The 24,425-nt window shown below is 34.7% G+C and overlaps 1 protein-coding gene across 3 annotated transcripts in view; it reads left to right on the top strand.

Moving 5' to 3' along the window:
- POLK (DNA polymerase kappa) overlaps positions 1-24,425 on the top strand; it is a 67,464-nt gene that overhangs the window by 19,726 nt on the left and 23,313 nt on the right. For 2 of the 3 annotated variants that reach the window (XM_034656370.1, XM_002917212.4), the window contains 5 exons: positions 3,580-3,741; positions 7,379-7,498; positions 14,228-14,380; positions 17,264-17,395; positions 20,381-20,534. In XM_034656370.1, the coding sequence (XP_034512261.1) occupies positions 3,607-3,741; positions 7,379-7,498; positions 14,228-14,380; positions 17,264-17,395; positions 20,381-20,534 (694 nt within the window). In that variant the 5' untranslated portion in view covers positions 3,580-3,606. Of the gene's footprint in view, positions 1-3,579; positions 3,742-4,233; positions 4,456-7,378; positions 7,499-14,227; positions 14,381-17,263; positions 17,396-20,380; positions 20,535-24,425 lie in introns of those variants that run through there. The other variant, XM_019797471.2, reaches the window with a different exon arrangement.

Genomic DNA, 24,425 nt, shown 5'->3' on the forward strand with positions numbered 1-24,425 from the left:
TAGTAAATCATTTTAACTATCAAATATCTTAGGAAGATAAGGTTTATAAAATTAAAGGTGGTTTAGCTCATATACCTGTCCTTATGTATTTAATGTTGAAATAAGGAAAAACTACAAGTATTTTAAAATTATTAACTTCAGAAAAGTAGTTTTTGTCACAATCTTTTAACATAGCTATGTAACCTTGCTATGTGAATAAAAGAATGAGAAAATAATATAAACTGTTCAGTCATTCAGCAAATTATTTATTGAGCACCTACTCTATGGCAAGCACTGTTTGAAGCTTTTGGGATACATCAGTTAAAACAACAAAAAGCAAAGTTCCCTCCCCTCTTGGAGTCTCCGTATTCACAGGAAGATAGACAATAAGCATAATAAGTAAACCTATGTTTATTACTATGTTAGGAAATTATAAAGGCTATGAAAAACATGGGGGCATTGGGAAGAGGAGGGTGGGAGGTGTTAATCAGGCTGAAATTTAAATAAGGAGGTCAGGGTAAACCTTCATTGAGAAGGTAACATTTAAGCAAAGACTTGAAGGGAGTTTAGTTAAGAGAGTAGATAGCTGAAGAACCCTAAAGGAGAGGGTTCAAGGTTAGAGCATGCTTACCAAATTTGAGGAACAGCAAAGAAACTAGTGTGCCTGGAGAGTAGTGAGTGAGGGGGAGAGTGTTAGGTATGAGGGTAGGCAGGTAACAGGTAATTGGAATGCAGATTCTGTTGGGACTTTGGCTTTTATTCTGGAGTAAGATCAGGGTGCTGTTGTATAGTTTTCAGCAGAAGAGTGATGTGACCTCACTTGTGATTTAGAAAAATCAGTTGGGTTATTGTGTTGATAATTGACTACGTGGAAGGCAGAAAAAGACTATTTCTTGTTGCGTTAATCCAGGCAAGAGATAACGGTGGTTCAGACTAGAGTGAAAGCAATGACGATACATAAGTGGTTAAATTCAGGGTACGTTTTCAAAGCAGAGTCCACAGGATTTGCTGACAATTTGGATGTGGGGTGTATGAGAAAGAGGGAGCTCAAGAATGACTACAAGCTTATTTGCATGAGCAATTGGAAGGGAATGGAGTTGCCATCAACTGAGATGAGACTCAAGGCTGCATCCAAGTGGAACTGGTTTGAGGGATGGAGGCAGATGACAAGATCCGTTTTGGACATGTTAAATTTAGGACGCCAGATGGGCATTTGGACTGCAGCTATAAACTTGGAAGTCATTAACATGTAGAGAATAGTAAACTTATCCTCATGAAACTAGACATAAATGGTCTGGTAATTGGGCATCTGCAATACAGGAAGGTAGCTGGAAACTAACTTTACCTATCACAATTTTGCCTGGGACCAGCATTGCTGGTAATAACCCAGTTCTTCTGACCCAATTAGGGACCAAAAGCAATTCTTCTCAGAGTTTTTGGGCTAATATATTCTTTATGAAATAGTAGACATTCGATAAATGTTTCTTTTCCTTTCATACATTTCATCATTTAAAGGACAATGCAGCTTGGGGCACCTGGGTGGCATAGTCAGTTGAGCGTCTCTTGGTTTCAACTTAGGTCATGATCTCAGGGTCGTGAGATCAAGCCCCAAGGAGACGGACTCTGTGCTGAGCACAGAGTCTGCCTGAGATTAGCTCTCCCTGTCCCTCTGCCCCTCCCACTCATGTTCTCTCTCTCTCAAATAAATAAATCTTTAAAAAATAAATAAAAGGATATGGCAACTTAAATGTATTATGTCTGCATTCAGCATCTTCACTCATCAGCAGTGTTGGTTTGGGGAAAATATGAATGAATTACATCCACCAGTTTGATTAGAAAATGATAAGTAATTGGGCTACTAAAGCATAACACAAAATATAGGGTGATATTAGGCTGAATGTGATAGTTGAAGAGAAAAATCAAAGGATAAAAACAGAAAACCAGCCAATATTCTCTTGGGCACTGGGAAACAACAGCACCAAGTGGTTCCTATACTTTGGGTACATTAGAATAACCTGAATATGCCTTAAAAAAATACCACTGATATCTGGTTCCTACCCCCAGACCTTCTGATTTATTTATCTCGTATGTGGACTCAAACAACAACAACAACAGCAACAACCTGAACTCATAGATGCAGAGAACAGTTGGTGGTTGTTAGAGGTGGGGTGGGGGTAGGTGAAGTGGGTAAAGGTGGTCAAAAGGTACAAACTTCCATCTATAAAATAAGTGAATCATGGGGACGTCTGGGTAGCGCAGTCCTTAAGCATCTGCCTTAGGCTCAGGGCGTGATCCCGGCGTTCTGGGATCGAGTCCCACATCGGGCTCCTCCGCTGGGACCCTGCTTCTTCCTCTCCCACTCCCCTGCTGTGTTCCCTCTCTCGATGGCTGTCTCTCTGTCACCTAAATAAATAAAATCTTTTAAAAAAAAAAAGTGAATCATGGGGTATAACGTATAGGATGGTGACTACAGTTAGTACTGTATCATATATTTGAAAGTTGCTAAGAGATTATATCTTAAAAATTCTCATCACAAGAAAGGAAATTGTGTAACTATGTGTGGTGATAGATGTTAACTAAAAAAAAAAAAAAAAAAAGAAAAGGAAAAGAAAAAGTCCTTAAGGCAGCTTAAAATAAATAGAATAAATGAGACCTCCCTAAATCATGCAGATAAGAAATCCCTGGCATAATTTGTTGTAGAGGCGTGGCAGCTGTTCACCTGGTCATTTCTTTATGGCATAAGTGAACTCAAGCTGGAAGCAGCTGTGATGTTATGGCAGCTGTATTAGCTTGGGGTAAGAAGACTTGGATTCACACCAGTTCTTTTGCTCGTTAGCAGACTTAGGATGGCCAATTCACTTAACCTTCCTGAAACTCCAATTTCTATTTTCCTAGCATGAGAATAACCAAATTTGTCTTGCATGGTTACTATAAATATTTTAAAAAGCTAATATATGTGAAATTAAACGATAAAGAACAATTTAAAGGCATTAAAAATTATTGCTTGAAAGGATTTTTAACTTTAGAAGTGATATGACATTATAAAATGTAATAATTTCCCAGAAGTGAATAAATTATTATTTTTTTCTGTATTTTTTCCACTGCTCTAAAAAATGGAATTCTGTAATGAATGCTATTGAATTTACTATGGTTAGTAGAGGAAGTGTTATTTTGTATTTATTTCCTATGCAGTGTGTTAATATGTGAAAAACATGAACTTTGGACTCAGGTCTGGGTTTCAACACAGATATTGTCACTTATTAGAAAATTTGTGTCAGTAGACTCAGATTTCTTTTCTTATATTGGGGATAATAAAATTTACCTTTCAGGGCATGGCTACTGTGTGAGGTTCATGTGTAAAGTGCCAAGCATAGCAGCGGGCACAAAACTTGCAGGAAATGTTAATTCCTTACTTCCCTCTGAAAGTACAATAATCTAGGGACAGTCATTTAAAAATCTGAGTAATAATGATTTCTCAATGATTAAAATTCTTAAATGTTTTACCTGTTTGGCTAATTGTATATCATTCTAACATTTAAGTGCCCACCTCCTCACCATGAATGCTTTAAAAAGCTGTGTTTATTTTTTATGTTTTTTCAGATAATAAAAACGTTTTAAGTTTACACCATGGATAGCACCAAGGAGAAGAATGGCAATTACAAAGATGATCTTCTGCTTAGGGTGGGACTTAATGATAATAAAGCCGGAATGGAAGGATTAGATAAAGAGAAGATTAACAAAATTATAATGGAAGCCACAAAAGTATGTTTGTTGTTTATTTTGCTATCACTAACTTATAGCTTTTTAACTTTCTGTTTAAAATAAAATCAGTAAGTTTTAAATATCTTTCTTATTGTAGTTTTTAATATTTTAATGTATCTTGTTAAAACAAAAGGGTATGGAATAATGTCTCTGTTACTCTTGCTCTTGCCATCCAGTTTTCTGCCTTACATACACGTAATATGCATGTAAAAGCAAAATAACATACATGTTCTTTTTTCACCCTTTTTCTTAATAGGAAAATACTGTAATTGTTGTGTTTTTTGTTTTTGTTTCAATTAATGTAACTTGGAGGTCTTTCTCTCTAAGTAAAGATCTTCCTTCTTTTTTATGCCTGCATGTGTGAATATAATAAAATTAATTGAATCAATCAGAATGTTTATTTATGAACATATAAGTCATTTCTAGTCTTTTGTTTTTACCAGCCATACTACAGTGAATAACCTTGTATTTTATAACATTACCCATGTGCAGGTAAAGCTATAGGAGAGATTCTAGAAGTGGAATTTTCCCACCAAGTACAGAGAGCAAAAAAGGATATATGCATGTGCAATTTTTATGAATTGGCCAGTTGCCCTCCATAGTGGATGTATCAATTTAAATTTTCACTCCCAGGACCTGAGAGTATATTACCACGGTGCAACTGCGCTAGTGTCGTGTGTAATTGAGCTTTTGGATTTGCCAATCTACAGTAAGGTAGTGTAGCATTCATTTGCATTTCTCTTATGAAAAGTGAGATAGTACATCTTTTCAGATGTTTAAAAAGCTGCTTGTATTTTCCTTTTTTGCACACTGTCTCTTCTTGTCTTGTGCATAATTTTCCATTAGATTATTATATGTCTTTTGACTTTGCCTATGGTACTTTATCCTGTGCAGAGTTTTTTTGTTTGCTTTTTTATATGTACTTGAATTAGTCAACTACATATGTTTTTCTCCAAGGTCCTAAATGTTTTCTTCTAACATTTTTTTTGTTTCATTTGTATGTTATGAAATATCCATGTAGAAAGGTGTAAAAGAGAATATCCTTATTCTTAAGAAATGCATGCTGATATCTGCAACAAGTCGCTTTTAAATGGTTTAACCAAAAAGAGGAAGAGGAGCACGTGTGTGTGTGCATGTTTGTGCAAGTGCACATATAGGACTTGGGGTGTGTGTACGTGCATATGCATAGGTGTTGTGGGAGAAACTAAATGTAGCAGGAACCTAGGTAAGGACATATGGGTGTTTATTGTACTATTCTTTCAACTGTTGGAAAATTTGGAAATTCCAAAATAAAATGTTGAGGGAAAAATAATATTTTAAGTGTATAGCATAGAAGTACAATTTTAAAAGTAAAAGAATTGAGATGAAATAAGCAAACGTAATGTATGGACCCTGATTGGATCTTGGTTTGAACAAATATTTTTGGAACATTTAAGGGAATTTAAATATGAAGAGTGTACTAGATAGTATTAAGGGTTTATTGTTAATTTTATTACCTGTGAAAATGCTATTATGATTATGTAGGAAAATGGCCTTATTTTTATTTTTTTAAAATAAAAATTTGGCAGTGGTGAAGAACACGTGTGAACAGTGGGGAGGGGCAGAAGGAAGGGAAAGAGAGAATCTCTAAGCTGGCTCCATGCCTGGCTTAGAGCCCCACATGGGGCTTAATCTCAGAACCCTGATATCATGACCTGAGCTGAAATCAAGAGACAGACACTCAGCTGACTGAGCCACCCAGGTGCGCCACAACGGCCTTATTTTTAAAGATGCATAGTAGAGTGGGGCGCCTGGGTGGCGCGGTCGTTAAGCGTCTGCCCTTGACCCAGGGCGTGATCCCAGAGCTCTGGGATCGAGCCCCACATCAGGCTCCTCCGCTAGAGCCTGCTTCTTCCTCTCCCACTCCCCCTGCTTGTGTTCCCTCTCTCCCTAGCTGTCTCTCTCTCTGTCAAATAAATAAATAAAATCTTTAAAAAAAAAAAGGTGCATAGTAGAATACTGTATGGAATAGTTAAATGTCATTATATCTGTAATTTACTTTAAAACAGTTCAGTTAAAAAAAATCAATGAAGGAAATAAGACAAAATGTTAGTTATTTAATCTCAGTGATAGTTTTATATATTTGTTTATTATACTACTCTGTTTCTCTGTTTGAGATTTTTGTGAAATTTTCACCATAAAACTTAAAAATAGGAATAAAAACCTATGCCCCTAGTTTTCAGTTTAAGAAATAGACTATTTAAGGGATTTTATTTATTTGACAGAGATAGAGACAGCCAGCGAGAGAGGGAACACAAGCAGGGGGAGTGGGAGAGGAAGAAGCAGGCTCATAGCAGAGGAGCCTGACGTGGGGCTCGATCCCATAACGCCGGGATCACGCCCTGAGCCGAAGGCAGACGCTTAACCGCTGTGCCACCCAGGCGCCCCAGTGCTTTCTTCTATTCCACTGGATTATTTGTTATTATATCTTTACAACATGATCTTAATTAAAGTACTTTATAATAAGTCTTGATAACAGCTAGGAAAGTTCTTTTTTTGCTCTTTGTTCTTTTTCAGGAGTATCTTAGGTATTCTCAGAACTTTGCTCCACCATATAAACCATTGAACAATGTGGGGTTAGGATCACTGTTTTTTTTTTACCCCCCCCCCCCCCCCCCCCCCGCACACACAGTTGAAAACCCATGTACAACTTTTGACTCCTCCACAATTAACTGCTAATAGCCTACTGTTGACTGGAAGCTTTACCAGTAACATAAAGAGTTGGTTAACACAAATTTTGTGTATTATATGTATTATATATTACAATAAAGTAAGCTAGAGAAAAGAAAATATCATTAAGAAATCTTAAGTAAAAGAAAATACATTTATAGTACTGTACTATATTTACTGAAAAAAATTCATGTATAAGTGGGCCTGTGCAGTTCAAACCCATGATGTTCAAGGTTCACCTGTATATACATATCAGTCATAGAATGGTATATACATATTATCTGATTGACGTGTATCAATCATATAAAATATATACCGTACATATATTTTATATGTTAATATATTAAAATATTTATATATTTTATATAATATTTCTCTAGTTTGGGGGGATGGAAAGTTCATCATAAATATCTTTTTTAAATTGAAATTTTCTAATTGTTACTGCTTCACAGCAATGCAGCTTACTTCTTTAAAACTTTTATCAGAAAATTTTAAACATACACAAAATTAGAGAGAATGGCTTAACCAGCTAAGCCACCCAGGAACCCCTTAAGTGCTTTTTAAGTAAAAGTGAAGGAGATAACTGATGACCCAAATGACTAAGTCCATGGATATGCCCTGTGGATCCTGTCTAGGACACATTGTTATTTTCTGAGTGCATATCTGTACTCATTTCAAAGAGTTTATACTATGTAAGTACTGCGTCAACGATTCTATGATGTAGGTAACTATAAATTCATTTTACAGGCAAGGAAATTGAGATATAGAAAGATTAAGTAGATTTAGGGTTCCCAGCTAGTAAGTAGTGGAGCTAAGTTTTGAATTCACTTATTCTAATTCTAGTCTGCACAGTTAGCCACCATGGTTATACTATAGTGATTCTTTCCTTCTGACACTTTTCTTATGCTTTGTTTGCTTTCTTACATAGGGGTCCAGATTTTATGGAAATGAACTCAAGAAAGAAAAGCAAGTCAACCAACGAATTGAAAATATGATGCAACAAAAAGCTCAAATTACCAGCCAACAGCTAAGAAAAGCACAATTACAGGTATTAATTTAATTGCTAAATAAAGTGGAAGCTGGTAGAATAGTAATTGATAGTTAAAATGCATCGTGGTCAAGTCATAACTGAAAACAAGGTAGTATTAAATGTTCATTATATTGTAAGGGATACAATTTGACTGAGGTGCGTACTTTGTTAAATATTGCTCTACTCTTTTCTATCAAGACCCCATACCTAGGCATTGTCACCTCCATTATATAGAAGAGTAAATGGAGTCTCAATTAGGGTAAATAACATGCCTAGCTTCAGAGCTAGGATTTAATCCAAAGCTTATGTTCTTTTTATTATATACACATTTTGTAGCTAGAAAAAGGCCACAAGATAAATGTGGCATGTTTTCTTTAATGCCAGTTTTGCAAAAATGATTTGGGGGAACATGTTGACTAAATAAATTAGAAATTTAAACATAATTGTGTTGTACTAAAACTAGAGTAGAATGCCAAATGTGCATGAATTTTTAAGATAAAACACCAGACTTCTAAAAATTTGGAGGCTTTTGGCTTCTCCACCATCTTTGGGGAATAAATACTCAAGAGTTTCCTCTGGTGTTTAAAACTGTTTCAGGAGGAAAGTTTGAGTAGAGCAAATTTGCAGGGCATTGTGTGGAATAGATTGAGAACTTAAAGTAATCAAGCTTCTGCTAGTAAAATTGAAGTTTACCTTTATTTTTTATTTTTTTAATTTTATTTTTCTATAAAGTTTACTTTTATTATTTTTTCCATTATATGTCGTTTATTTCCAGTCATAAATAACAATAAACCTCCTAATTATATGTATATTACTCTTACAATAGACTTCCTTTCTAATGGTATCTGTCACATAATATTACATGGTATAAAGTTTACTTTTAAAGACAGTTTTTACTCTCTGTCAAAATCTGATTCAATTTAACAAAGCACTTTAGGCTATTAATAATGATAAAATTGTGTTAATCTTCTATGCTACAAAGTTCTTCTCATGATAGAGTTCAGAAATGGTAAATTTTATGTCTTCTTTATCAAACTATAATGGGTCATTTTTTTCATATATGTTTTCCTAGAGCACAAGCTAATTTTTTATCTTGTGTTAAATGGTCTGCTATCATGACAAGAGATCACTCCCTTTGTCTTTCAAATAATCATTTTTAGTGCTTCATACTGTTCTGCTATATGCAGGTACCATAATTTATTTACCTTATCACACCAGGGTTTCAGGTTTTTGTTTTATATATAACCTTATGATGATTATTCTTATCTATATATGTTTGCACTCTTGTCCTGCATTTTCACTGAAGTTGTATAGTTTTACATTTTCAACACAGGAGTGCTAGTTTCCTCACATACTTGTTTAAAACTAGGTTTTATTTATTTTATCAATTTTGTAGTTTTTGCTGGTAGTGTCGAAATACTATTTGATGGTTATTTTAATTTGCCCTTCTTTGATAATAAGAGAGAAAGAATGTATTCTCTCCTATTAGCCATTAATATTTCATTCTTATGGGAATTTCCTTTTTTATTCTATTAGTATATAGGCTAAGTAGCTGGCATAAGAGACCCAAAAATACAATGGTTCAAATCAGATAAGAGTTTATTTCTTTCTCACATAATAGTAAGTAGTCCCAACTGATTGGGTGGTTCTGCTCCCCAGAGCAATTTAGGGACTCCAGTTCTACATCACTTGTTCTGTCATCCCATAAGTGTTATCCTTACCTGGATTGACAAAACGGGAATATCTCCAGTCTTTCTTTTAGCCCCCAATAGGGAAGAAAGAATGAAGAAAAAAATCAAAGGCCAGTAATTTGCTATTCAACAAGTGAAAGAGAAGTTGCACATATTACCTCAGCTCACATTCTTTTGACAAGAAATTAAATTTCATGGCCACACCTAACTGCAGGAGAAGCTATATAGAATATTTTCCAGTAGGGTGGCCATATGCTCAGATAAAATTCGATTACTATGAAAGGAAGAGAGAATGGGGTTCAACTAGCAGTCCAAAACAATATCCTCTGCTTACATTTCTAGAGGAGTTTATATGTTTTTCTCTTGATTAATACATCTTATGTTAAAGATTTTTTCCCCTGCCGTTTGTTATAAATATTTTCCCAATATGTTGTCTTTTAATCATGCAGGGTTTTTTTTTCCTATACAGCTTTAAATGTTTATGTAATCAAAAATAGCAGTATTGAAAAACAGCTTTTTCTTGGCTTTTGTATTGAAAGCACAGAAAGTTATTCCTTATAACCAAGCCTATAGGTTCTTTTAGTATTTTTATAGATTTTGTTTATCTTTAGTCCATTTGGAATTTGTTTTTGTTTTTGTTTTAGAGGGAGAGAGAGGGAGCAGGGAAGGGGGAAGGATAGAGGGAGAGAGAGAAAGAGAGAATCTTAAGCAGGCTCCCTGCCTAGTGCAGAGCCTGAGACATGGCACTCGATCTCATGCCCCTGAGATCATGACCTGAGCCAAAATCAAGAGTTGAAGGCTTAACAGACGGAGCCACCCGGGCGCCCGTGGCATTTGTTTTAATGTAAGGTGTTAAGTTTTTTTTTTTTTTCTTAAATGGTGAGTATTATGTTTTCCCTAATAGTATTATTTTTTCTAAATGGTGATTCATTTGTCCCAACACCATTTATTTAATCATGAGTCCTTTCTCCACTGAATTGAAATGAGGCACTTCCATATACTAAATTCTCATTGTTCTTGGATTTGTTTCTGGATTCTTTCTTATTCAAGTGAATCTTTTCTTGTATCAGTACCATGCAATTTTAGTTATTCAGTGATAATAATGTACTTTAATATCTTCCCTTGCTACTATTCTTTAAAAAATTTTTTCTCATACATTGTTTCTTTCAAATAAATTTGAGCATCATTCCAACAAGTTAAAATTCCATTCTGTCTATAATAACATTGTTTTTAAATTGATATTAATCCTTGGCAATTTATCTTCAGAACTTCTTTTTGGTAAGTTTTATTGATCTATACAAATATCTCTAATAAAATTTTAATGATAAAATGCATAGGAATCATGCAATAAAACAACTTTTCGCTGTTGACTCTTTTTAAACCTCATATCCTTAAATATGCTAAAAATTTGAAGGATTAGAAAATACTTTATATCGAATAACGGAGCTTCACATTTTGTTACAGTTTTAGTTGACTATTTCTTGGGAGACTCTCTGACATCTTTTGCAAGGGGAGTGGCAGGAAATATGTTTTATGTTGATTGTTAAATTGTTTCATTTGTTGAGCTTCCTTTAAAAGAAATTGTATAAATGGGAGGGGATTAAGGAAATCCTAAGGAATCTAAAAGATCTGAGAGAAAGAGGTTTTCATGGGAAATGCATTTCTGTTCCAGAGTCCTACAATTTCTAAATAATAGATTTTATTATGTGTGTTATGATGGTAGGAACTATTATTGCTAGTCAAGTTGTGGTAACTAACCTCTGTTGGCATGAACTCCCACAATTTATTCAGAACCTAAGTGTTCTCCTCTCCATCCTGCCCTTATTAGACTTGTTAAAGACACAATCATTTTTGTAGCTGCCAGAACATCTTGTTATAACATGGGTTCATAAATTGAATAGACAACCATCCATGTTGTATTAAATGGCAACTACATGGCAAATCAGTGCATTTTGACCATTTTAACAATTGATTTTATGAACTCAGTTTTCCTGAACATTTTTTAGGGTAATTAGAAAATGAAAAACAATATTTCTGAAACAGTCTCCTGAACGTAATCAAAAAAGGGATTTTTAAAAAGTAAATAAGGCATAATATTGATATAAAACACACTATTGGAGCTTGGTTTGAAGCTACTTCCGTGTTAAACACTTTTTAAGATTGATTTTAGGGAAGCATCATAAAGTAATGGAAAAAGCACAGCCTTTGGAGTAACTTGGTTTACAGGTCTACAGCTAACATTTTCCATCTGTGTGACTTAGGGCAGATTACTGCATCTTACTGAGGTTTAGTTTCCTCCTCTATAAAATGAGAATAATAATTATCCTCTTAGAATTATTTTGACCATTAAATGAGTTAACATAAGAAGTACTTAGCATGTTATATAACACATATGATGTACTCAATAAATGTCATTTCTATTTTTAAAATAGGTTATATCATTAAGCCCTTTCCATATCCCTGGATAAGTACATTATGCGAGTACTTCTTTTAATTCTTTCAACCTTTGGGGGTTGGTTTAGTCTCAGTTTACAAATAAAATAAGAATGAGGGTTAACTTGCCCATTATCACGTAACTAATAAGTGGCAGAGCTGAAACCCACAAGAAGCTCGAATTCTTAACCACACACACTAGTTCTGAACTGTGGCAAAAGGGATAAATATACATGTTAGAGGCTCAGATCAGAACTTGGAAGTCATTTGGAAGGGAAGATGGAAGAAAGGAAAACATGAATGAAGATTTCAGGAGAAGAAATTTGAAAAAAGCAGGGTGGTGTGCATTTGGTAAATGCAGAGAAAAAAGTGTTTAGACAAGGGTGACTAATGAGAGTAGAGGAAAATGGAATGTGTGAGTCACTCAGTGGGGAGGTTTCCTTTTGGCAAGTGTACTTGTGCTTTAAGCACAGAAAAGATAATTGCTGAAGAAACTGTCACAGAATTATTGTGTGAGGCTAAGGAGAACTTTTTTCCATTTGGTTTGCTTTCTATTTATTATCTTTTTCCTTTCCAATATTTCTGGGTTAAGATACTTCAAATGCTGCTTCCTTATTCTCAGTTGACTCGTATCTTAAGTATATTTTCTGAATTAACATATAGTAGTTTTTAATCCACCCTTGTTTTCATTAGTCTCCATGATTTGTTTACCTCTTTTTTTTTTTTTTTTAATGTCAGGATGCTCTTCTCTAATTTACAATTGAGGTACTGGAAGAAGTGGTTGTTTTAAATCTGGATGATAGATTGAAGTGATATTGAAAAGTCCCATTTATTAGGTGTGGTGTCTCACTGCATGAGATCGGCCTTCTCCAAAATTTTTCTACACATACTGCTTTCTCTTTTTTAAGCACAAATAAATAAATAAATAAATGTATGTAGGTATGTATGTATGTATAAATGCTATGAGCCTCGCCTCTTTCTGTCTGATAAGGAAAGAATTTGAAGGCAAATAAGGTCCTTCTCCTGGTGGAACTCATAATTTAGTATTTAATACAGTAAGTGCATAGTAAGAGCAGGAAAAGCACGAAGGGAATACTGAATTCTGTGGCATGGAGGACAGAGATCAAATTAAGTTACAGAGAGATATCTGAGCTGACCCTTTAAGGCTTGATGACAGAACTCGGAAGGGCATTCTAGACAAAGGAGCAGCCTGAAAAAGGCTCAGAGCACCCCAGGTCGTTCAGTGAGTTGCAGCCTACACAGGAGCAGACCCTCCGGAGGCTCACTGTGGCTACTGGAGACGAATAGGATTCAGGGTGATTATTTCTAAAAGAGAAGATGCAGGCTTAGCCTGCAGCTACTGGGAAGCTAGTGTCATTGTAATGCTAAGAAAGAAGGCCGTGAAAACAAATTTTGCATAATGGAAGCAAGGTTGACGTCCAACAAGAGAAAAGCCAAATTATACTCCTGTAACTTTCCACGTCTGAGAAAACCTGCTATAGGGATAGCCACATTATAGAAATTGTTTTCATTCCAGAGCTCACCCCACTTGCTTATATCTGGCTATTTTCCCCTCAGGTTTTGATTGGTTTGCTATTCAGCTATCCATTGATCCTTTAGTCATAGATTACATTCATTAAACTTGCACCATGTGCCCTCCACTCTTCCGTGCTCTTTCTGTATTCCAGCTTATTCAAAGTGATCATAGATCAAAATGGTCACACAGCCAGCTACCCTTGGCTGCAGGGAAAGCTGGGAAACAGTTAGCTTCTTCAGCCTCTATAGTGGAGGCCACAAAAAAGGAACACCTGGAAATGTGTATGTCTGTTACATAAACCCTTTTCTCACTCCCCTACTTTGGTTATTTTTACTTCCTTTCATTTCCCTTTCTTCTTTCTTATCAATCCAATGCTTTCTCACTAGAGAAATAAAAAGTGCTTTAAAGATTAAGTTTCTTCACTGTTATATTTGACATATATATTGAAGTTTCATGAAAGAATAAATTATAGCTTAAATTTTCAATTTTGATTTGTATTGAGTAACGGTTACCAGATTTTAGCCTTAAAAAGGCAGTTCTACAGAGGGAATGTTTACATTAGGGTTGGTACATTCACTTGTGCAATACTATTCAGCATAAACGTAATACGCCAAAGAAGTATATAATCTTTTATTATACATTTCCTCTGTTTTCATTTTAAGACATTAATGTTATGAGTCATATGAGAGTTGTTTATTTTACCTAAACTGAAGCTTTTATTTACAATAAGTTGGTCTCCAGACTTATAAAACAGAAGAATCATTTGATAAAATCAGTTGGAATACTTCATTTATTCGATAAATATTTATTAAGTACCCATCATGTGATTGAGTTACTAAGAGATTAAAGTGTTGGTAAGGCATGATATTTGAGATTCAACTGCCTATCTTCATGGAAATAGAAGCAATTTACCAGCCTTAATAAACAACAATCAAATATATGTAAATTGGTGGGTGGATGGTGGGTGGATGGGTGGGTAGATGGACGGGTAGAGACAGATACCTACTAAAAGTGAGATTACTGTTATGACTGGTGCAGTATCAATAGCATATTGACTCAAAATATGTTAACTTTTTTAAAATTAAGGTTGACAGATTTGCAATGGAATTAGAACAGAGCCGGGATCTGAGCAACACTATTGTGCACATTGACATGGATGCTTTCTATGCAGCTGTAGAAATGAGGGACAATCCAGAATTGAAGGATAAACCCATTGCTGTAGGATCAATGAGTATGTTGGTAAGTAGGTGAAGATCAAAGACAAAAAGGAAATTTCATAACATATTGGAGTAAGCCTTACTGGTTCATGAAAGGAGAAGCTTTTAGTAAGCTCTGCCAGTTTGCTGGGCATTTTCCTGTGTGCTTAATATGTCTTCAATTACTGAATCCTTTCAACATCTCTTGAGGAACAAATTTTTATTTCCATTTGACAGACCAAAAACAAAACACAACAAAACAAAACTCAGAGAGGTGTTTAAAAACTTCCCCAAAGTTAGAAACCTGGTGAATGGTATAGTGGCATTATATCTTTCTGTTGTAAGCTGTACTTTTCCTTAAGTAACTGTTCCAGTAAAAGGGAATTGGAAAAGAAAGAAAAGGAAGTGTTACTCTAAAGCAGGTTTGCAAGCAATGCCTTGCAGGTCAAATCTAGTCTTTTTTTGTAAATAAAATTTTATTGAAACACAGGCCACCCATTCATTTGTTGTTGTGTTCAAAGAGCAGGGTTGAGTAGCTACAACAGAGATCTGCAAAGCTCAAAGTAATTACTATCTGAACCTTTACAGAAAAGATTTCCCAGCCTTAGTTCTAGGGTAATATATTTCATTATACTACTACTGTAATTAGTTTTTCCCATGACTTGGAAACTGCTTTTCTGACTACCATGTTGCTCTTCCCTATCACCACTCTAACCATAGAAGGCGAAGATGACCAGGGTAGCTATATGTGGCTAAAAATGTGTGGGGAATTAATAATGGCACCTGGAATAGATGGATTTTGGTATTAAAAAACATATATGAGAAACAAGGAGAATTCTTCCCTGTTCCTAACTCCTTCAAATGCCTTAGATAGCTATAAACCTAATTCCTACTGAGTTACTATTTTATTACAAAACTATAATCTATTTGTTTATCATCTCTGCTCCCATAAGTATGCAGGCAACTAACAATCCAGGTTCCAAAGCAATGTTTATTGAAAGACTACTCCCCTTTCCTACAAATCATCAGCTGATATTTGGAAAAATGTATTTAACTTTTTTAAGAATATGTATCACCATATATTTATGTGAAATTATCTATGTTTGCATATGTACATATATTTTAAAGCTAAATTCACTGCTAGATCTGCTAAATGTTTTCCTTCCTATGAATTATATCCTCCTAAAAATTGGTTATTATTTCCAAATTCAAAATGATTATTTGCCATATTTAAACAAAGATTACCCCTTTTGTATGCTCAACTAATAGACTTCATTTCTAATGAGATTTGAAATATAATTGCTTTTGTTCTATTAAATTCATGAAAGTGTATTTGAAAATTAATGGTAGTGGTGGTGCATGTTTGATTATTTCAGTCTATTACAGTTAGAATTCTTTTTTGGATAATTTGGTAGATCTTCAAAATGTTTTAAGTTAGCACTCATAGTTGGAACATAGCAGTTGTTTATTGCTGCATAACAAACCCCTTTAAGTACTTGGTGGCTAACCATTTATTTGATCATGATTCTGTAATTTGAGCAGAGTATAATGGGGATAACTTTACCTGGGTTGGCTCCAGTTATTTAGCTGGGGCTGGAGGAGCTGAAATGGCTTCATTAACACTTAGCCTTTCAGCCTTTCAGCTTCCCCTCTCCACGTGGTACATAGTCATTTAGCAATTTAACCCAAGATCTTTGCATAGTTGCTGGATCCCCAAGGGAGCAAAGGCTGAAGTTACAGACTTCATAATGCCTAGGCTTCAAGACTCACGTAATGTCACTCCCTCACATTCTTCTGGTCAAAACAAGTCACAATGCAAGTCACTTGGCATGAGGGACTAGAACCCACCCTTAGATAGGAGGAAGTATAAAGCATTGTGGCTATGATTTACAATCTAACACAAACCTAAAAGATAAAGGAAGTCATATCATAAGTTTTGTTCCAGATTTACTACAGACCTAGCTTTCGTATCCATTCCATTAGACTTACTTATATTTAAAACATTGATTTGTCTTTCTAGTGCTATCTGCATTTTCTCTTCCAGGATACTGATCAAAGATTAGCACAGTTTTGAGTACTATCAAGATTTTTTTAATGCCATTTGAAAGCCACTAATGGCAAACTGATACTATTTTGAAGTAATCCCTTCATGTGATAGATTCTCTTTTTACATTTCTTTGAATTCTCACTTGAGCTTTCAAAGATTTCATTTGTGATAAATTTTTTTTAATAAATGGTACTGTGGTATCATCATCAACAGGATTTAAAAGTAATGTTCTCCTTTTTTAGTTTCATAATTTTTTAGTTTCTATCTCCTACTGAAAATGTTTTCACCAAAAAGGATATTTAAGCCTTAAGAAATAAAATGTAATTTTAAAGGTTCTTTTAAGCTTTCATCGCTTCATTTTTTGACATTTAATTTGGCTGACTATATATAATAGAAACTTTGCCTTTGTTCTGAATGAAAAATTTCAAAACCCCAAATACTACAAATTCCAAATTTACACTATTATACCATGCTATTACTTTCTATACTGTTACTTTCATGAAACATCCATACTATTTGTACTATAACATTACTTTATAATGTAATATCACCCACTATCATCCAAACTTTGATATATACTATATTACAGGTATGCCTTAGAAGCAATGAAGTTTAGTTATTGGCACTGTAAGAGAACCTTTTCATTAGTCTTGTGTATTACCTGGTATCACATAAATATGGAGACAACAGTGAGAGAGAGGGTCATGGTATCATAATACCATGATAGGATAAAGTCAAAGCTTGATTCCAGACTGTGGCCTATGAAAAAATGTCCTTGACTTGAATATGCACATCAGTAATGTGTTTCTTATGAATGCATTGGTTGATGTGTCCATTTAGGTTTGTATACTTTTTCCCATGTGGTCTGTTTTCTTTCAGTCTACTTCAAATTACTACGCAAGGAGGTTTGGTGTTCGCGCAGCCATGCCAGGATTTATTGCTAAAAGACTCTGCCCACAACTTATTATTGTGCCCCCAAACTTTGACAAATACCGAGCTGTGAGTACAGAGGTAAGTCTGATGAAGCACTCTTGGTTATAGCCTTTTACTGATTCCTGTCACCTGCAGAGTCAAGTCCAAATTGCCTTAGCACGTCAGAATTCGGCCTTAGGGGCGCCTGGGTGGCGCAGTCGTTAAGCGTCTGCCTTCGGCTCAGGGAGTGATCCCAGCGTTCTGGGATCGAGCCCCACATCGGGCTCCTCCGCTGTGAGCCTGCTTCTTCCTCTCCCACTCCCCATGCTTGTGTTCCCTCTCTCGCTGGCTGTCTCTGTCAAATAAATAAATAAAACCTTTAAAAAAAAAAAAAAGAATTCGGCCTTAGTTTATCCCTTTAAGTCTTATCTCCTATCACTTCTCCAGGTCATATGTTGAAAACTGAGCTGAATATACAAAGTACACCCTTCTATTTCCCAGCTCTTTGCTCTTCAACATATTTTTTAATCTGTTTAGAAACTCTTATTTACCTGGAATAGTTTGAATTGCCTTAATTATAATCTATATTAACTTTAGCTGTTTTTTTCCTAATGTGCAATATACATATTTTTCTCAAATCACCTTATATGTATAATTTACATAATCTATGCATGTCATTAATTTCAATCTCTTTTGTGAATAAATTTTTTATCAAATGTTTTTAAACAGTAATGAAATTCCTTTATTTTGATTAACCGTTTTCCTTGCCCCACAATCTAGTGAAGATGCTTATGAGCCTTTAATGTTCAAGAGACTGATAATCAAGGAGAAAAGGGAATCTTGCTTTGAAAAGGATCTCTGAAATATAAAGATTTGATTATTCAGTAAAATTGCCTAAACTATCATACATGAAAAATTGCCATTTTCTCTATTTTTGATAACTGGACTAACTGGACTAGTGCTAAAACATAAATCATAAATTAAAATTTTAGAATACTACATCAAACAGTTCTAGACTACTGCAGTAAAATTCATTGTGTTAAAGACCCCCGTCTGAATTGAAACCCTTAAAAAACTATGGCCTGGCACTTACTACCATTTGGTCGTGTAGATCATGATCTTTAGATTTGCTCCTCTTATTTATATTCCACCTCGTGTACTCTAGAAATGAAACCTCCCCAAACTGGAATGGTACAGCACCCCAAATTTTTTTAAAAATTCTGTTTTTCATTCTTTCAAAAACAGTCTGTGGCAGCAAGTGCTTTTTGCCTGTCTCTGAAAAGGTGGTGGAAAAGGAGGAAGCACATTCACATGTGGTTACTGCTTGTCTCTTATACTGTGTTCCTAATGAGAAAGAGATAAAATGCTAACCATAAATATTATGGGTTTTCAATAAGTTTGAAAATCCTTCACACACCTTGTAAGAAGGAACTTTTTTGAGTCCTGCTTTAACTTAGTAAAACTTTAGACAATATTATAACGAGAGCTAAATTGTTTTGAGTTCTCTTCTGTCTAGTTACTTAACAGAAATTGGATAAATCTCTCTCAAATTTGAGCAGGATCTAACTAGTTTATTTGCAGGTAGCAAATGGCTTCTTATGTGTGAACGAACTACAGCACAAATTCACTGACTCTATATTAATATGTGCGACTTGGTTTAAAAGTTTAAAGAAAGCCATTTTTATTTTATCCAAAAGAATGGAACAGCTTTAACTGTTGGAAGCCTAAGTGCTTGAATTTTGCTGGAACATGTCTATTTTTGTTCTTCAAGCAGTATCCTATGAAAAGGAAGTTAGTGAGTACTCCATGTTTCTAGGGAGTACTTCTCATTCAGAATAATCTTAGTTGGCTGCCAACTACAGACTTTCCAGAGTTTCATTTTCACTAGAAAGATTCCATTTGAGTACATTATAAAACTGGTTTCTTCCAGAAGAACAAAGCTAATTAAGGTACTCTCTGAGTAAAGCTTGGCCAAGTTTTATACCACCATTTTCTAAAATTGCTTTTGACTCAGCTATTCATAATTAAATTAAGCTAAAAAGCTTTATTTTATAAAACTTCAGAAAAGGTTTTCTCATGATACTGCAGACAGATTTTAAATACTAGATGGAAGGATAGCATAATTCAACAATTAACATTTTTCGAATATGTAGATATTATTTTGGCAACCATTTCCTCCAATTTCAGTTAATACTTTAGTGGTTAAAAAATTTTATAGTTTCATGTAATAAAACTATCTTACATAAACAGCATTTCTGGAATCATATGGAAATTCTGATCTTTTTATTTATCTCAAGATGCAGCTCCAGAATTTTCCCCATCGTTTAATAGTTTAATATAGTCACAGACTTCCACTGTAGATTTTATCATCTTTTCCATTCCAGATCTTGATAATCGAGCTTTGTTTTCTGAATGTATGCATGCATTGGTGTATGTTTTGAGTGGAGTTTTATGTGCCTATTATAATTAATTAAAATAGAACTACTTTCTAAAGCAACATAGTACTTTTATGAAAGAATTTTCCTTTTTAGGGGCACCTAGGTGGCTCAATTGGTTAAGTGTCAAACTTTTGATTTTGGCTCAGGTCTTGATCTTAGGGTTATGAGTTCCAGCTCCGCTTTGGGCTGCATGCTGGGTGTGGATACTACTTAAAAAAAAAAAAAAAGGATTATTCCTTTTTAAAATAAACAAAAAAGGTGAGGGGGAGCAGGATCCTATGTTCCCACTTCTACTTTTGACCAGTTACTTAAAATTATGTTACTTAACCATTTTTTCTGTACCTACCAGAATAATGTCTGAGATTTATTTGAATCATTTATTATAATTAGATAAAGGTGGCTGAATAGAGATTGTATCAAATGAAGCTGTTTCATGGCCTTCTGCCTTCATGATCTATTTTAATGCAAAAGAGAATTTGGACAAACTTGTGCTAGCAATAAATTATTTATTCCCTAAATCCATGAGCTATTGATTGCAGGATTTTTACTATAGTTGCAAAGTAAGAATATTAATGTTTCTTATCCGCCATTATATTACAGGCTTTGCCAGGGCAGCAAAATTTAAGCCATTTTGTTCCTTTTGAAGGTTAAGGAAATACTTGCTGATTATGATCCCAATTTTATGGCCATGAGTCTTGATGAAGCCTACTTGAATATAACACAGCACTTACAGGAAAGACAAAATTGGCCTGAGGACAAAAGGAAGTATTTCATCAAAACAGGGAACTCTCTAGAAAATGGTAAGCAATTTATTAGAATGATCAAACTAAAAAACAAAAAGCCTTTTGAATTAACCCAGTTAACTTATTAGCATGCATAGATGGTAGAACTAGATATACCTTTATTATGAAAAAACTATTAAAAATGAAAAATCAGAAACTTAAAGTATACCAGTGGAATTTCTAAGTTAAATTTGTAACTTTTACACCAAAGAGATTGGTTTAAATCACTTTAAACCAAATGAGATTGTTAAATCTCTAAAGTTTAAGAATGTGCAGAGCCCCTGAACAAAGTAATTTCTTAGCAGTTCTTTTCTGAACTCTAACTAAGAAAGGGTTGGATCCTGTTGAATCTGAGTTTATCTATTTAAGGTGGCCTTTTGTTGTAGCTGTTAAAAGAAATTAGATTTTTAAAAAATTAGCCTCGAACATATCAAAACATTGGGTGGGGTTTTTTCCCTCTCATTTTCAAAATGATCTATAATCGGTTATACAGTGATTATGACTGTTTTCAACCTTGCCAAAATTAATGACTCCCAACTCTCTTCTTTGCCTTAGACCTTATTGCAATTCTTTTATATACACTGATATAGAAGTTTCATGACCCCAAGGTTTTTTTTTTTTTAATGATCCCTTTGTTACTCATCCAAAATAATGCCAAAGAACATGTAGATATTACACATACTGCTTTCATCGCTCTGTCAGAGGTATGATAACTTCAAATATCTTAGCTGTCCTGGACCCCTGAGCAACGTTCACCTGGATGAAAAGGTAGAAACAGAGGGTTTGCTCACAGCCCACAGCTGTATTTCATGTACACAACTGATTGACTTCTTCAGGTGGGGACAGCCAGTGGTGGGGAAACATGTTTGTAACTTTCCCTGAGGCAAAAATGGTGGATCTTCGATGGCGTAACATTCTAACTCTCAAGTTGTTTGGGGCTCACATCTTTGGAGCAAGTTTAGCGTGGACATCAAATCACAGCTTCACTACCTTATTGAGAACTCTAAGGAACAGGTCTCTCTCTTTAACAGAAATATTAAATAATAAACAAGCATCATTCCTGGACACACAGCCTTAGAGCAAAAGATTTTCTATAGTATATCTTTATTGTTTGGGGGAAGAGGCACACAAAACCTGATGTCAGTTTGTTTTGCATATCCATTTATTTCCTTACTTTTCACAAGAGAAGGTGGGGGAGCCATTTTATGGTTATATCAGAGCATCTCCCTGAGGATCTCCTATAACAGTTACGTTCACAATATGTTAAAAAAAATTACATTGTAACTAGGTAAATATTTTCATTCTCTACTAATGTTCTTTTCATTTATTATACTACGTGCAAACTCACTTGGAGGGTATTTAATTACTCTGTATTTCATATTTTTAAGCAATTTAAGTAGTTTTAACTTTTTCCCCCTCATACATAAATCCCTCTGGGCTGGACTTTTCAGCATATCTGATTTCACGTTATGCCATGGGGAGCTGGCAACAGCGAGTTGGAGCCATGGCAGGTGATTGATATATCTTCCTCTGAAGTCCGACATTTTTCTGCTGTGTGCCACTTTTCTGAAAGGTGCAGTCTTTGGAAAAGTATTGCTAACTACTTTGTCTGTAAACAAATAAAATAATAATTATTATTTTATGTTTATTCTGCCATATAAATCTGGATGGTGAGCAGGAGGCTACGTAAGAAACTGAAATACCATATACTTTAAGCTCTCACCCAAAACCTTAGTTTTGTACTCTGATCACCTCAGTTATGGGGATTTTAAAGATTTTTTTTTTCAGAAAGCAAATGAGAAACTATTTGAGCATTAGTTGTATAGCCAGGCCAAACAGAGAAGTAGACAGATTGAATAATAGGTAACCGGGCCATTCAGCCACTGCCCTAACAAGGATGGAACCTGAAGGCTGCATGCTTTGCTTCCTACTCTAGCGTTCTATCAATGACCCACCTAAGGGTGCTGTGATGGACTCATGAGGTGCAAAACACGGGGTAACTCTGCAGAAGGGGCTTATGAACGTGACAGTTACCTTACTTGGTTTGTAGTTTTTCTGCAGCTCTCTTTACCTTGACTTTTATCCATCCAGATGGGGAAAAGGGGGCCAGGTAGATACCATTTCAACTGTGCCACAGCCATAATGCTTTCTGAAATGCTTTGCATTTTATTTTTTCTTAAAGATTTTATTTATTTGTTTGACAGAGAGAGAGAGCACAAGCAGGGGGAGCAGCAGGCAGAAGGAGAGGGAGAAGCGGGCTCCCTACGGGAGCCTGAAGTGGGGCTGAATCCCAGGACCCTGGGATCATGACTTGAGGTGAAGTCAGATGCTTAACTGACTGAGCCACCCAGGAGCCCCAATGGTCTGCATTTTAAAACCAGAATATGGAAAATGAAAGTAACTGAAGCACCTAAATAATAGCTAATATTAAGTTTGAAAATAAGGCTTATTTCATATATGGCCTGGAAATTCAGATTTGGAAAACATCTGTCTGTAGCTGAATTCATATTAAGTGCTTTATAATTTGAAACTAATCTGGTGTTTGTCATATTATTTATATTATCTGTAGAAAATCCTCCTTAAAAGGCCTAGTTCATTTTAAAATAATATGCATAATATGTGTCTTGAACCTAGAAATTTAATTTTTGGCTCTGCATTTATCTCAATTTGGAAAACATTTATATGTAATAAAATTATGAAATCAGAGCAGAAAGCCCTGTTGTTAATCTTAATTTTTATAAATACATTTAAATTGCATTTCTCTTCCATTAAGCCCAGAAAGTAATCGTTAATGGATTTGTTCATGAGGACATTTTTAGTATTGGGAGAGATTTAAATATATTTTACAGTCCAATTGTGAAAAAATGCAAATAAAATGAGGTAAAAACGAGATTAGTATTTTTACTTTTTAATAGTAATATTAGGTTGTAGCCGACTGATAATATTATAATCTGATCAGACTTTAAGAATTTGTATATTTAAAGAAGTATAACTTCCAGAAGTAATTACTATTTATTTCAAACGTGCCCTCAGTGAAAGTGATACGCTATACATAGGCAGGTCAAAATCAAAATAAGCATTTTTAAAAGAAGAAAATGGAGAGTATTTTGACATCTGAAAAGTTTCTTCCATGAATGAAGAAAATTTAAGGTTTTTTTCCCCTTTAAAAAAAAATTTATTTCTCAGGCATAATTATTCTTGATTGCTTAATGCCTTTTTCCTCATTCCTAAATTCTAATTTAATGGGTAAAGGAAGAAAGTCTGTCTTTCTTTCTTTCTTTTCTTTCTTTCTTTCTTTCTTTCTTTTCTTTTCTTTTCTCCCTTTCCTTTCCTTTCCTTTCCTCTTTTCTTTTCTTTTCTTTTCTTTTCTTTTCTTTTCTTTTCTTTTCTTTTTTTCTTCTCTTTCTTGAAAAAAGTAATGTGACTCTAGGCCCAATTCTAGGTTTCAGTTAATTTAGGTAAGATACACAAATTCATGTGTATCGGATGTTTCCTCTGTAAATGTATACAATGGAAATACATAATATTCCTTTTAAGAAAAACTTAGTATTTTTTTTGTTAAACAAAGAAATATAAATAACATTTCTGATCTTGGCATTTATTTATTTAAAAATTTTTTTTATTATATTATGTTAGTCACCATACGGTACATCCTCGGTTTCCGATATAAAGTTCGATGCTCCATTAGTTGCGTATAACACCCAGTGCACCATGCTATACATGCCCTCCTTACTACCCATCACCAGCCTATCCCGTTCCCCCACCCCCCTCCCCTCTGAAGCCCTCAGTTTGTTTCTCATAGTCCACAGTCTCTAATGCTTCATTCCCCCTTCTGAGGGAAATCATATGATAATTGTCTTTCTTTGCTTGACTTATTTCACTTAGCATTATCTCCTCCAGTGCCGTCCA

Source organism: Ailuropoda melanoleuca, chromosome 3 (assembly GCF_002007445.2).
Source record: "Ailuropoda melanoleuca isolate Jingjing chromosome 3, ASM200744v2, whole genome shotgun sequence".
Lineage (NCBI taxonomy): Eukaryota > Metazoa > Chordata > Mammalia > Carnivora > Ursidae > Ailuropoda > Ailuropoda melanoleuca.